The 15,362-nt window shown below is 38.8% G+C and overlaps 1 protein-coding gene across 2 annotated transcripts in view; it reads left to right on the top strand.

The window, feature by feature from the left end:
• The window catches only part of TRIO (trio Rho guanine nucleotide exchange factor), a 257,022-nt gene that overhangs the window by 217,435 nt on the left and 24,225 nt on the right, over positions 1 to 15,362 (top strand). The window contains exons 35-41 of one of the 2 annotated variants that reach the window (XM_075084261.1): positions 3,607 to 3,899; positions 5,635 to 5,805; positions 9,846 to 9,941; positions 12,086 to 12,234; positions 12,977 to 13,043; positions 14,480 to 14,583; positions 15,208 to 15,277. In XM_075084261.1, coding sequence (XP_074940362.1) covers positions 3,607 to 3,899; positions 5,635 to 5,805; positions 9,846 to 9,941; positions 12,086 to 12,234; positions 12,977 to 13,043; positions 14,480 to 14,583; positions 15,208 to 15,277 — 950 coding nt within the window. The remainder of the gene's footprint in view (positions 1 to 3,606; positions 3,900 to 5,634; positions 5,806 to 9,845; positions 9,942 to 12,085; positions 12,235 to 12,976; positions 13,044 to 14,479; positions 14,584 to 15,207; positions 15,278 to 15,362) is intronic. The other variant, XM_075084262.1, reaches the window with a different exon arrangement.

Raw genomic sequence — 15,362 nt, 5'->3', positions numbered from 1 at the left:
ACTCTAGGATGGTAACTGGTCTCCTAAGGAAGCAGATGAGAGTAACAGCTCTCCTGTCAGCTGGGATGGGATGGGAAAATGGACGGTAAAGGGCCTCACTGGGAAAACACTGGCGTGGAATATTGGTAGTGAGTATTAACATTGACCTACAAGGCTGTAGGGATGTTTTCTGCAAATTTAAGGAGGAGAGAAAAAAATCAGGGTTGATGTTCCATTCAGGTTAACACTGGTGGTGTTAAACCTTTCTCTTTTTTCTTTTTCTTTTTCTTTTTTTAAAACACTTTTAAAATAAAATTTTATATTTAAGCTGAAGCATTTATGGCAATGCAGTATTTTTTATTCATTTTAAGCTTTTCTTTTTCCCCCAATGCTTTCATGCTTTAAAAAGCAGAGTGGAGCAGTGCTATCATTTTGGTGTACTACTTGTATTTGTCCACTTTTATGATTCCCTGAAGCCCTAATAATACTTCGATAAGTACTTCATATTAAATCATGCAGAAGAGAAGATGAGAAGCAGTTACATGCTGCATGCCAAATGGAAATTAATGCTGTGTGGGAAGATATGGCTAAAGTATGAGCTGCGAAAGATGTCTGGCTAATATTGTTTTTTCTCTTAGATCCTCTCCACTTGAGCAAAGTGTACGTATTTTTTCCTGCTCTCTTCCCTCCTTCTGCCCACAAACTCTTGGCCAACTTGGGTTAAGAGTAGGAGTGGTACAGCAAAAGTGCGGTCAGACAAAAATACTCGCCTTCCATAGTTTCAGGGGCTCTGCATTGTACTGTTTGGTTTTACAAGAAATGCAGTGGTTGATAAGTGTTGATTGTTGAAAGGATGGGTGAGAATTTGAGGAGGTGGAGCACTGGTTTTATAAAAAGAAAAATGGGTTTATTAACTCCAGGCATGTTACATGCTTAGGGATAGGCATGTTTTGTAAAAGTAAATCTTAAGCAATCAGTTAACTGCACCACCACACTGCCTTTTTCTTGGAAAGAAGTAATTGTAAATGAAAGAAATGTAACAGATACAGAAGTACAAAACAGTACATGGTGAACTTCTGTGGAGGCTTAATTCACTTGTTTATATATATATTAAAAAAAGGCAATGTGCTCTATTTTATTTACATGGAAGGAACTTGTATGAACTATTGCTGGGATGAAAAATATATACAAATGAAAGAAAAACTTGGCTGAGTGATTATAACATTTTCAAGCTTGGAAGTCTTGAAAACACAGCATTTAGTTTGAGAAAGAAAAAAAACTTATTTACCAGAACACCGGCACTGTTCTGTGCTCTTCTCTCTTCCACTAGCAGAGTGGCAGAAGGTTATTTATTGATATACCCAGCAGCTGATGTTTACTATGATTTCTGAAACAAGGTGTCTGGTAAAACTAAAAGATGCATGATACAATAAAGGTAGAGCTGAGTTTGGGGAAAGAGAAGTCAAACTAACTTCTTACAGAGGTTTAATAGGAGATTGTTTGGATTCCTGTGGAGAGCTTGCAGATGGTTGGAAGTTTTGTTTGGAATTTTTTTTAATAAGCAGACCACTTTTTTTTTTTTCATATAAATAAAGTAAAAAAATCTGTCATGGTGTGGACGCTGATGGTAGTAGGCTTCCTCTGCTTATGTGCTGAGGACCCATAAGCAGTAATCCAGGGGCCTTGAGGGATCCTCAGACTGCAATTTGAAAACCATTGTTATAGATAATTAATTTCTTCCTTATGTTTCCTGCTTCAACAAGAAAATAATGGGGTATTTCTGTAGCACTGCTATCCCAAGATTTAGAGACAAAGCCAGCTAGTGTAAGTCTCCATCTGCTTTTTGATAGTGCCCATTACTTAAAGCCTTGAAACCAGGTTAATGGCATGATAGGAAGTCTCCTTTCCCGTGTGCAGCACAGCTACAGCTGTGGCTAGATGATCAATTCTGTAGATGAATCCTGATTCTGGGTGACTTGCTTTAAAGTGTTACTAATTAGCTTGTTGGACTGAAAGTATGCTTTGCAAAGTTTGTTTATCTTCTGCTTTATGGAAACATGCTGAAAGTGGTGGCTTATAGCAATTATTATATGTGTGTTCATACAGTATAAGCTACAGGAGTTCTTAGCATCAGAGCTGATGTATCTTAACAATCACATGCCATTTGGATCTTATTAGAAGAGAGAAAAATCTTGACAAACAGCCTGATAGATGACACTTGGATTCCACGGAAGGGATGCCCTTTTTGGAACAGCTTGAGCAGTGAAGGAAAAATAAAAAGTCCTAATTTATTATATTTGCATTTCATGTCTCTTTCCCCATTTCAGTTCAAAGCCATAATTTGCACTTAATACTCTGTGGAAACAAAACAGCCTCACATACTTGAGTGTAGATCCAAAGCATTTGGATGTTCACAGTGAAGTGTATTGCTATATCAGTGTGACCATATTATTCTACAAAATTCAAACTACCTCTGGTCAGACTGTCAATATGCCTTTTACAGAAAAGCTGCCAGAAGTAGTCACCTGAACATCTGTGTCAAGCTTCAAGAAGGAACACAAGCACTGCATTTAATTCCCAGCAGGAGAAACATTCAACAAAACATTATTTATGTCATCTTTATATAAACTATGTATCTACAAAAGTGCATACGCAGCGGGGGAAAAAAAACCATATTTGACAACCTAGGAGAGTTGTTAATACCCTAGCGGTAGATAATGTTCGTACAAGTGGTGTTACAAGAATGTGTCCAGAAAAAAGTATGTTTTTAGGAAAAGAGAATTGCTGGGGGAAGAAGCATTGTGCTGCGTGGGGAAAAAAGAAATGTAGTCTCACAATAGCTAACCAGTGGGTGTTTATCATAACCATACAGTCCAGTTCAAGTGACAGGAACCTTGTGGGAAAGTAGTATTGACCTCATGCACATATAACTATGGCTTGAGAAAAGTGTACCCTTTGTTTGACTACAGAATTTCAGGCATTGTCATGCTGAGAGACACTGCTGATCCTGAGACTTGAGCAAATGGGCTTTTAAACATAGATGTTATGTGCTTTTCCAAAAAACAAATAAAACAGCCACCAAAACTCGAGAAGATTTAGGTAAAAGCCAGACATTTAGCTGTTTTCTGGATTCTTCTTCCCCTGTTCACAGGGGTAGGCGAAATAAATAAATAAAGTAACTGGAGCATTTGTAATAAAATTTGATGTCTGAAAAATAATTTACTTCTGTCATTGAGGCAATTATTTTTACTCTTCATCTCCATGCTCAAAGCAGTATACATTAAAGAGAACAATCATATCCTTCTATAAAGTAAGATGACATATGGAAAATATAATCCACTATCAAATAAGTATCAGCAGCAGTGGTAAGTATGAATTATAAGTAAGGCAGCAGCAACTTAATGAAGCTTGACTGTTTTAAGCCTATAAATGGTGCTGGTGTGTGGGTGGCCGCGTGTACCTTGAACACTGATAGTTGTGGTGTCGTTAAAGGCCAGGTTACTTCAAAATAATCTGGTCAAGTTCTCCATAAAGCCAATCTGATATCCATTATTATGTATTCAGTTTGCCTTGTTTCTCACTTACCAGTGTTTCAGCTTTAAAATGCTCTCCTCGTTCTTTTTTCAGACTCCCTTTCAGTCTCCAGCAATGATGCCAGTCCTCCTGCTTCAGTAACATCGCTTCAGCCCCACATGATCGGTGCACAGAGCTCCCCAGGCCCCAAGCGCCCTGGCAACACTTTGAGAAAATGGCTTACCAGTCCCGTGAGGCGTCTCAGTAGTGGAAAAGCAGACGGGCATGTCAAAAAACTAGCCCACAAGCATAAGAAGAGCAGAGAGGTTCGCAAAAGCGCCGATGCAGGGTCTCAGAAGGATTCTGATGACAGTGCAGCAACCCCACAAGATGAAACTGTTGAAGAGGTAAGCATTCAGGGCAGCTTCCCAAGACTTGTTTTTACGTTTTTCAAAGAACTAAACGTTGTCAGGTGAAGGTTATTTCCTCAGTTGACTGTCCAGCAGTTCAGCAAAGTGGCATGTGCTATGTGCTCATTCTTGATGACTGCTTTACGTTGTGTAAGTACTGTGCCAGGCACAGTTTGGGCCCTTCTGCATTGAGAGCTTTAGTAAAGCTCTATGGAGAAGGATGTCTAGTTGAAAAAGATTAAATGGGAGAGTAAAAAGTTGTTCTTTGGCTTTGCTCTCTTATCCCACTCAGGAAAGCAGCTGTGTGAGTAGAGGTGCTTCGTGTTCTGAGAATAATCAGGTCATTTTGTATTTCCTTTCCTTTTCTTGTTGGTGGATCAGGGAAAATATAGGAAGAGCTACGTAACTGCTTAAAGCTGTATTTACCTTGAATAAGAGCTAGAGCACAGAAAAACTACCGGTCCTTCAAATCAAAAGGAAGTTACCATTGGTCAAATAATAAATATGGTAGTTTTCATTGGAGGGAAGGAAATTGAACTATTCCAGATTTTGCTACCAAGGACATCTACTGAAGATTTCTCTTCCTCCCACAGATATGTGTCCATCTTTCTAAGCCTTGAACTCATGTATGAGCAAAGCCTGCCTCCAGTTAGGTGCACACTGAGCCAAATTCTCTTGTCTTACAAATTTATACTTCAGGCTGAAATGAATGGTATCTCACTGCTTCCAAGGGCGCAGGCACTTGCATGCTATACAGTTATTCCCTTTTACCAGGCTTGAATCTGACTAGTGGTTTTGATAGTTATTGTACAGAAAAGTGGTCTCAGGTGCCAAATTAATTATTTAGGACTTCTTTTAGCTTGTTCCCAACATAATTTGCTGCAAACTTGGAACATTGATGAAGCTATACAGTAAATGTAGGGAAAGAAAAGACAAGAGACTTGGCAGCATGGTGAATTGGGAGATGTGGTTTCAGAGGGAATATTGGCCTCTATCCTTGAATGTCAGGCTGTAGAAAGAGACCCTCTGTGATACAGTTGTAGAATTGTTTTGGATGTATCTGTTACTCTGCAGTTCTGTGAGGGATGGAAAACCTAAGGCCAGTGCCTTAAAGTCAGGAAAAAATAATAATTACCTGTGCTGTCTTCCTTTAAAGACAGTTAAATTATCCTGTGAGATCAGTTACATTAAACTTTGGCTAACTGAAATCATAGTTCCTTGTATAATTGGAAAGACTGTCTTTCAACACAACTGTAAAAATTATACAAGCAGTCTGCTCTCACTACTCTGGGAGTTGAAGGGCCTGAAAGGATAATTGACAAAATACTTCATGTTGTAACCAAGGTTGTTTTTATCCTTTAGAAGTCTTGCTATGAGGGTTGGTACTTCTGATACAAAGTTCTTGAGTTTCTAAGTTAGAGGAACGTGGCTTTTTACAGAACTAAACTTGGAAAGCAAACATGGCTTTAGTAATCTTTCCTGTAGTAAATTTCAAACTGAATGTCTTGTTCTCAGTATCTCAATCCATCTGCTTTTACCAAACACTGAAAACATTAGCTTTGGCATCTGCTTTTTTCCCCTTTGTTGAGGAGCAGCACTGTGTTTGTGGGAACATCTTGACTTGTTGGGAAGGAGGTGAATCTACAGAACAGACTTGTTTAAGACAAGTTAGTGTTGAAGCTTTGTGCTGCTGAGGAGGTAACAGAGCTTGAATGTCTTGATTTCATTACAGAGAGGTCGGAACGAGGGGCTGAGCAGTGGCACTCTCTCCAAGTCATCCTCTTCAGGCATGCAGAGCTGTGGAGAGGAGGAAGGTGAAGAGGGAGCGGATGCTGTACCACTTCCTCCTCCAATGGCAATTCAGCAACACAGTCTTCTCCAGCCCGACTCGCAGGATGACAAGGTAGGAGGAGGAAGCGGGGAAGGCTTCACACATTGAGAGAATCTCTCTTTTCTCAAATCTTTCTTCTGTTTCCAAAATCTCTGTAATGTATCTAATATAGCTTTATGGTAGACAGAAATAATCACTCCACCACTTTAGAAAATGTTAAAAGGGTTTTCTGTGGAAAGAGTGTGAATTAAATGCACCTCTATTTTAAAAGCACAAGCACAGAAATTTTTCTACTAGCACTTTAAATGTGGAAATGGGCCACTTAGTGTGTTTGCAGGCCTGTTTACATCTGTTTAACAGATGCCGTATTTAATGATTAGAATTTACTTGTTTTCTAATCATACCTTTGGGTACTGAGGTTAAATTGCTATGTGCAAGTAAAGCTTATCTGAAAGCTGTACATCATCTTTTTAGATCATAAGCTGTTCACCAAGCCCTACTATTTTGGATAGGCTTAGTTCAGGGGAAAAAAATTCTAGGTACACGTCTAAGCAGAATGAGCTGTCTAAGGTGTTTTTGTATAGCAGAATAGCTTTTTTCTTTCTTTTTTTGTTTCTTTATGCCTCTACAAGTCTACTAAGAAGTTAATATCCAAATAAGGGTGTAATAATCTAGCTGGTTTGTAAAAACAAATGCACGTTGAAATTGAGGGCAAAAATTTTGCATCAGTAATGACATTCTGGATGTAGTTAGTAACTGCATGAAGGAGATCTTATTTGCATGTTATCTGTTTTTCTTAAATGTTGTGATATTCACACATTGGGAGGATTTATTTCACTTTTCAACCTGGATCAAATATTTAGGGAACAACTATCAAGCCTGGAAATAGAGGGTTTTAGAGTAGAAACAGTGTGGACTTGTACAGCAAATATTCACATTCACTGTTCACTTTCCATTTTGCTGCTTAAAATTTTTAGCCATTGTCATCTATATCATGAATATTATTAGTGAATTTTGTGGGTGTTTACTCACTGTTTTGAGTGGTGCAGATATTACTGATAACTTTGGCTAATCTTGTTGACTTGTTCTTTTTCTTCCTTTTATCCCACTGCCTTTCAGTGGGCATCTCAGTCATCCCTGAGGATGATCATTGTATCCTATTATTTGTAGGATCAAAACGGCTGGCTTCCATGCTCTATGTGTATTTAATTCCTACGTGTTATCTGAATCAAAAAAGTGTAATATATGAGTTGGGGGAGTTGATATATTGGGAAAAATGCTTGAAACAGAACAGGTAAAAATAGATCTTTTAAAATTTTGCCAGTCTTTAGACCTGAGAGAATACTTTTGTTGATAGAAAATAATCTCAGTTTGAGGTTTAGAAATAGAATAAAAGTCATGTTGGTGAAAATATGTTAAGGTTCCTGCTGATAAGCTGCTATACATACATGTCCCTTCTGTGATATGAAAAAATTTATATGTAAGCCTTATAAAAAGTTCTCCAGAGAAAAATGGCTTTTACTTATGTAGCTCTTTTTGCATAGTATGAACAGTTACGTGAAGGAATATGCTTTTAAGTTAGTGTCCATTCATTTTTGTATTTCTGATGCAAAGTAAGATCCTTATGACGGTAGTGTAAAAGGCTTTGAGTAGCTTCCAATCCGCAGTAAAATTTTACTTTTCACTTCTTAAGAGGTTAACATGCACCCACTGCAGTAAAAACATGTTGGGACAGTTTTTTAAGCAGCTTAAACTGCATCATAGGAAAGGCTTCTGAGAAGTTGAAATTTGGTACAGTTAATATTATACCATAATTTTTCAAAATATTTTAATCGTGATTCACTTAAGGTGCCTTGTTTTTATGCAGTATCTGTCCTACTCCATGGTAGGAGGCAAAAAAGTCCCCTCGTGGCAGCCTGGGAGGTTGTGTGTGCCTCCCTGATGTCCACACACTAAGGCATACCACTGATTTCTCGGAACTAAAGCAAATGCTTTACTGGAACGCAGAAGTGAAAAGCCAGAGCAAAGTTTTACACAGCAGAAGTCAGTTGGCCTTATTGATGGAGTTACTGATTAATAAAAGCCTTGCAAACAAATTCCCAGTTGTCTGCCTTCTGGGTGGAGTCCTTGTTCGCATTCCTACTGCGCTCAGTGGTTTCTTGGGTTGCTCAGCTCCTCTGGATCCCAAGGAATGTCTTCTCCTTTCCGTGACCTCAGAGGCTTGGCCTTCATCTGCTCCTCACTGCAACCATTTCTTCCTCTCTAGAGCTCCTGGTCTACACTCAGTGTTGGAAACTCCCTGCTCACTGGGTTTCTCCCGCCCTAGTGAGCCTGCTGTGGGCTCCAGCAACATCTCACACCTGTGTGTGCTCAATTGCTCCCTCTGCCTTTGCTTATTTTCCTGACAAGGGGTGTACTCTGCTCCCAGACTACATCATCAGGAAGAAAGTCAGCAGGCAGGCTTCACCAGTGCAGCCTGGCAGCTCCTCCTTTTTCAGATAATGTACGATACAACCCTGTGAACTGGAAAACAACCAGTTCTGAAGTTTTACTGTCATGTCCCATATACTCCCATAGAGGAATAACAGAGAGAAGAGACCTTGATCTGAGGCTGATTCCGACACCACCAGTGTTTTGTAAGGCTGAGCTGAGCTCCACATCCAAAGTGAAAACCTGCATACAAGCACGGCTTTGGAAAACCTGGTCAACAGTCAGATGTCAGGAGCATACAATTGCTAAAGGATGCCCTAGCTGTGGGGTTGCTCAGTTTGTGGTGTGCGTGCAAACATCATGTGCTAGGCCATGCTGATTTGTCTAGTATCACTAAATAACGCAACCATTTTCTACCCTAAGAGCTCATCTGCACAGTATGCACTCTCCTGCTCAGCAGAATCATTGCATGCTTCATGGATTTGCATTTGATGGCAGTTTACGAGTTGTTTGCATTTAATTTTTGGATAAGCAGTATTAAAATTTCAAGATCAGTTATGTTAATATGAAACTAATTATTTTTGCTTTTTGTTTTCTCTTTTTGTAAACTCTGATGCAGCATTATGTTAACTTGTGTTCTGTCTCTGCTTTGGCTCAGTTCCCATACCTTTCCATTTAAAGTTGTCTGCATTTCCTTTGCTTACCCAACCCGTTTTCCTTTCCAAATAAGATGAATACAAGGCAAACTACCTAAAATCTGTATATTCTTTTCTTTTTTTGTATTGACTTACAGGGAGCCTTGTTACACCCATGCTTGATTTGAGCAGAACCTCTTGTGTTGTTATACATGCCGTTTCTTTGTCCAGTTTGTTGGAAACATTTACAGGACAGCTTACTCTGCTACGTGATGTTCACTGTGCTGTTTGTAATATGAAGTAGGTTCATATTACACCGTTTCCACTTTCCAGTTATTTAATGATAAATGTAATATGCAAACAACTCTGTTTGCAAATTACTGAGGCTGAATTTCGTGGCCCTCTCCCAGAATCCTTTACTGTGGACACCTTTTACCTTCAGTTGTATCTATAAACTGGCATTTTATAGCTTATGAGGCCAGAGATGATCTGTGCTCTACACATACCATTGGGGAAAATGGATGGCACAAGGAATGGTGAGCTCAATTTCCCCTCTGAATCTGGGCAATATACCCCAGCTCCTTTAGAAAAGTAAATGTCCCTGAGTTACTGATGTATTTTTTTCTTAGCTTAATGATGCTTCCTCCTTTATTTCAAGTCGTCTTGGTCCCTGTTATTATTCTGCAGTTGTTGCTTTGTTTGAGCACTACTAAAATATGTTAGCAAACTGTTGTCCATTGGGTCAGCTCAGGTGATTCTTATAGCTATTTGTCAGGCATTATCATAATCAGCAAGATGAAGGATATTTCCTTGAGTTCTATTGCATGTAGGAACAAGAGTTTTTATCCCAGCATTTAACTTCTGTGGGGGTTACTTAAAATTTGTAATTCCAGTTGCCCAAGTTGGAAGGGATGATCCTAGTGTTATATTACACTGACAGTTATTGTCAGGTACCTTTCTCTAACAGAGAAGTGAAGGAGGTCTCGTGATCCTTGAGCAAGTACCAGGCTAACTCTGGGATTCTCCTCCCTTTATGTCATTGCACAGACATCCTCTCGATTACTGGTGCGGCCGACCAGCTCTGAGACACCCAGTGCTGCAGAACTAGTCAGTGCAATTGAAGAGCTCGTCAAAAGTAAAATGGTGAGGCTGACCGGCAGATGCATGTGTTTAAAGAAGTTGTGTCTTCAAGTCCCAACTTGCTATTCTCAGAAAAGCTACATGTCCATCCTGAGCGTACACCTATGACTTGTAAAAATTGATGCCCGTTTCAAAAGTCACTTCCCGGGTTGGTGTACGGGTCACTTCGTACACCCTCTTTTGTGAAAGCAGTTACTGAATAGGTAAATGGCTGTGTAGAGAAGCAAAAAAAAAAAAGGGGGGCGGGGGGAGGAGATGGCAGAAAATGTGTTTTCTATTAGTAAAGTGAACGCTAAAACCCAGGGTTACCCTGATTTGCCTGATAGACCTTTATGAGAAGAATCCCTGAGACTGAATTTACAGCACATCTTGCAGAGTTCAACAGTAAAGCAGATAACTCTTGCACAGAGACATTTATGCTATCTAGCTGGTTTTTAGGCAACATGATAACGAAGAATAAGTAAAAGAGTAAAAGGGTCGTTTCGTATGTTTAGCAATTCCTTCCTTGCTTTGCAGTGTTTACTAACAAATTAAGGAGGAATTTGTATCCGCTTTTTTAAGTTTCTCTGTTTTAAAATTTCTCTGTTTTTGAAGATGCTCATTGTCAAATAATAGGGAGTATGGTTAATACCAGGAAGGGCCACCTTCCTATACAAAACCTGACTTGACCTGGTCTTGGAAAATCTGCTCTAGGTGACCCTGTCTGAGAGGGAGGATTGGACTGTATGGTCTCAGGAGGTCCCTCAGCAATGCTGTGATTCGCTCAAAACCTTTAAGTCTGGCTTTTGCAATATAGACCCTGCTGGGCTTAGAAGAAGTGCCACTGTGAAAACTCTACAGATAATCGCAGCATGATAGTCCCATGTTACCAGAGGTTGAAATTTCCCAGGCTGCTTCTAAATTTAAGCAGCTTTGAATTTCAGAATGAGAAATTCGAATTTCCATTTTATATTTCCTCATTCAGGAAGACTTACACTTCACTTTCATTACGACATGAAATAATTTCTGCATTCTCTTAGAGTATTAACATTTCTGGTGCAACAGAATTAAAATGCAGGGTGAATAAGAAGTGATCTGTGGGAAAACTCAAAGCAGATTTTTTGTAAATGGAAAGTTTGAGAGTCCATGTGTCTTTCAGGCAGCCCAGCAGTGGATATAACTTAATGATCCATGCATATAGTCCCTGGTGGAGATGTTCTCATTTCAGGATTTTAGCCAAGGGTCAGCTTCTCCTGTTTTTTGGACCAGGCATATCATTATTAGGTTTTACTTTTTGTAGGGAGACAAAAAAATATTACAGCTGAACCCCACCCTGGTGAAGTAAATGTGTCTTGCATTAAAGCCTGTATCACATTCAAGGAAAAAGTGATACATAACTGTAGCTTGATCCAAGATTATGTGCTTGAATTAAAGAAGTCCAATAAATACTTCATAGAAGCTTATTTGTATTATTTCTCCTACGGCTTCTCCATATTTTGTACAAACAGAAGACTGCAGAGTCTGTGCAAGGGAGACAGTGTATCTGGCAGAAGAGATGGGGAGTCTTTCCTAGGATCTGAACTGTCATGAAGCTCAAAAGCAACATTGACTGTAGAAGTCAATGCAGAAGCAACATTGACTATTTTCTTCAATGAGTCTGTATTGTGGCTACTTAATATGATGAACAAAATGTCTGACAAAGATGGCACTTCTACTTTAATATAAAATGTAATATCCAAAGAATCTCCTTTAGAGATGTCCTATTTATTATTGACAGTAACTTGCATATGCCAGAACTGAAGTGTGACAAATATAATTTTATCCCTAGCAATAAGCATACATCTGTGTAACTTCCACCATAGAAGTACTTACATCCTGAGCTGGATGCTCTGATTTTTATCTTTTTTTGGTTAAACCAACTGAACTCCTTTCTTCTACTATGAAGGAAAACTGGCTATGAAGGAAAAATATGCTTCTATAAAGTTAGGTTGTCTGTACTGGAAAGCCAAGTTGTTGATTGGTTTCCTGGAAGCTTGAGATCACCTTTGCCAAGATATATTGCCGTAATTGATCTCCCATAGGTTCCCTTATACAGCTGCATGTAAATCCATCTTGTGAATAAGGGGGAAATAAATCATTGTTGCTGTCTATCTTGAACACCTTCTCAGGCCCTGGAGGACCGTCCAAGTTCCTTGCTGGTAGATCAAGGTGACAGCAGCAGTCCATCTTTCAACCCCTCAGATAACTCGCTTCTCTCCTCCTCATCACCCATAGATGAGATGGAAGAAAGGAAATCCAGCTCCTTAAAAAGACGACAGTAAGACCACATTTTCAGTCCTTTTCTGACAATGGTTTGAAGAGATAAATGAAATATTGTAAAAATGACCACTTCAAACTCGTACCAGAAATTGTTAATCTGGAAGGGGGAAGATTTGTGTTAGGTGTCAAGCATGCAGTCACATTATGCAAAGAAAAAAAAATTCTTAAACAGTTTCAATTTCCTGTGGTGGTGGGTTTTTTTGTTTTACTTATACCTGACTTTTGTCACATGTCAGTCTTAGTTATGCAGGAAGGTACTGATCTTCAAAAGTTTAGAGGGTGATTTAGGCTTCAAAAAAACTGGTCGTTCTCCTTGTTCTGTTCTACCACACTCTTAATTGCTTTAGGTAATAGTAAACTGTTACCATGGTAGAACAAAAACATGCCTGGTTTCAGAATTATTTTAATCTGTGGGTAGAAATAACAGTTCATATACTTAAGAGTCTCCAGACCAGAGCCATAATAGCATTTTATTTTAAACAACAGTTAAATGTTTAATTTTAATGACACATGTAAGAAAACATTTGACTTGAGATAAACAGAGTTAAGCCTGCTCAGGTTCTGAAGTCTAAGCAGCATCTTGTTCAGAAAGAATGTGCATTAATTCTTCTATTTCAGCTCTTCTTATCAAACATATGTGACTGCAAATGTCTAAAAAGCTGTTTGCCATTAACCCTCTTCAAGAATCTGTTTCAGTGTTTTTAATGAAATGTGTGTTCACCATTTTCTTTCTATTGTAGCTATGTCTTACAGGAATTAGTGGAGACAGAGCGAGATTATGTACGAGATCTGGGCTACGTAGTTGAGGTATGATGTTCTTCATTCCCTTGATTTTTTTTTTTTTTTTAAAATGTGGTACCAACCAGCTGTGTAGCTTGAGCCTCATGTTTTTTTCAAAACAAATCACAGGAAGAAACTGAAAATGTGAATGCTTGCATTCTGAGGTTTCCGTCCTGCGGGCTTTCAGTGTATTAGAAATATTGCATTAGATATCATTCCTGTTTGTTCTTCTGAAGAGTGTAGCTAGTAATTTTTTAAGATCATTACCTCTGGCCTAATAGTATCTTACACTAGATGGTTTTATTTAGCACAACTAAATTTAGAAAAACATTGTAACTCAGTAGATAGAGGAACTATCCTGGATTTGAACGACTTGATTCCTTTCCTACTGCTAGGCTTCTCTTAGACTTCCTAGTTTCCCCTTCTGTAGAATGAGGTAACATCGTACCTCTCCCTTCGGTCTTCAGCTACCAACAAAAATGCATTTGGAAGAGTAGAGAGAATGAGCATGACAGTGAATTTCAGCCTAACAAGGTTCAGTTCTTAAAATGTTTTAAAGGGAGGGAGGGGGAGGAAGATTGGCATTGTGATAGCCTTTTTACAGTATTTAAAGGGTGCATTAGAAGGCTATGAACAGATCTATTTTTGTAACTAACAAAATAATTCCTGATGAAAACAGTACACATCAAAACATAAACTTTGCAAACTAAAACCAGGCCTGGCTAATTCGGGATAGAAGTATTAGGAAAAAATAGAGGGAATAATAAAGGTGCATGAATATGACAAAATCTAAAAATGCTCCAACTCTAACTATGTGATAGAATTGCACAGCGAGATGAGTGTATATATACATCAAAAAAGAAGACAGGACTATGGGAAAATGTAAAAGTAACTTTATTGCAGCCAGAATGCTTGCTAATAGAATGGATTTTGAATTTTTTGGGGTTGGTTTGCTCATACCGCAAGTAGTAGTCCATACAGCGCAGTCCCATCCATATGCAGTGCAGCTGCGTGCTTCCTCAGCACGCTTTGGTGTAGGGTTTGTGTGGATGACTGAATAAGAAACACTGAGCAAAGTTGAGCGCAGAAGCCACTTCAGTGTCTCGTACTTGGTAACAGTCCTACCTGGCAAAGCATTGCAGCTGCTTCAGACAACAAGGAGAAGGGCTGTAGAAGTTTTCTCTATGCTTTGAGCCTGTTAACGTAGGCTAAATTAGCTAGAGTGAATTTGTCTTTCTAACACTGGGCAGTGTTGTGCAGACAACCTCAAGCCAATCTGATATTTTGTGTCTGTGCTCAATGTTATGCTATGTTATAGAGCATTTTTGTTTATTTGTTTTTGTGTCCCAAGCAAGCTGTTGTCATGGGCAATTTGGAAAGCTTCTGGGGAAAAGGGGGATTAAAAGACAACACAATTCTTTACAGTTAAAGTGTTCTCAGTGAATTTCCTTGGACTGTTGCAGGGTTATATGGCACTTATGAAGGAAGACGGCGTACCTGATGACATGAAAGGCAAAGACAAAATTGTATTTGGAAACATCCACCAGATTTATGACTGGCACAGAGAGTACGTATCCACTTGAAAACCACCTGCTGAACAGTTTTACTTAAATACTAGATTGACTTTAAGAGGGTTTTTGTTTCCCCTCAAATATTCAGATACAAGGTAAATACATTTAATCTTGTGCTTTGAGTTGTAGATACTGTAGATTCAGCTTACAAATGTTGGTATGAAGGTTTGCTTTAAACAAGGACACTTATACATACCAAGTGCTTAAACTGAGAATCTGTAGTATGGATAGTGTTATGTACAGAAGTTTGTACCTTGTTTGAGGCTTTGTTTCAAAAATGCTTTCTCTAAGAATACAGTCTAAAGAATTTGTTAGAGGTTAGGATGGCAATATGAGCACCTCAGACTAGGAAGGAGAAAAGTTTCAATCAATATAGGAAATGAAAGAATTTTATTAATGAACACCAGTATTTTTACATCTGGGGATGGATTCAGTGTGTCCTTTTGGAAATCTATATTAAAATATTACACTGTTAACATTGTCATTTTGGACTTATATTAATATCCAAAGCTGCTGATAGGGGCACAAAGTGGACCTTGCAGTAAGACCACTTTGCCTTGCAATCACCTGTTGCTGTGTGTGTGCTATCAGAAAAAAGTGCTTATTCTGTCTATGTTCAGCTTCTTTTTAGGAGAGTTGGAGAAGTGCCTTGAAGATCCAGAAAAGCTGGGGTCCCTGTTTGTTAAGCATGTAAGTGCATATGTCTTTGGCAGACTCCTATTCCTGCTACTGCCCAACATGTTTGATTATTAAGGTTTTATCTATGGTACAATAC

The sequence above is a fragment of the Phalacrocorax aristotelis genome, chromosome 2 (genome assembly GCF_949628215.1).
Source record: "Phalacrocorax aristotelis chromosome 2, bGulAri2.1, whole genome shotgun sequence".
NCBI classification, from domain to species: domain Eukaryota; kingdom Metazoa; phylum Chordata; class Aves; order Suliformes; family Phalacrocoracidae; genus Phalacrocorax; species Phalacrocorax aristotelis.
This window is presented reverse-complemented; position numbering and strand designations above follow the sequence as displayed.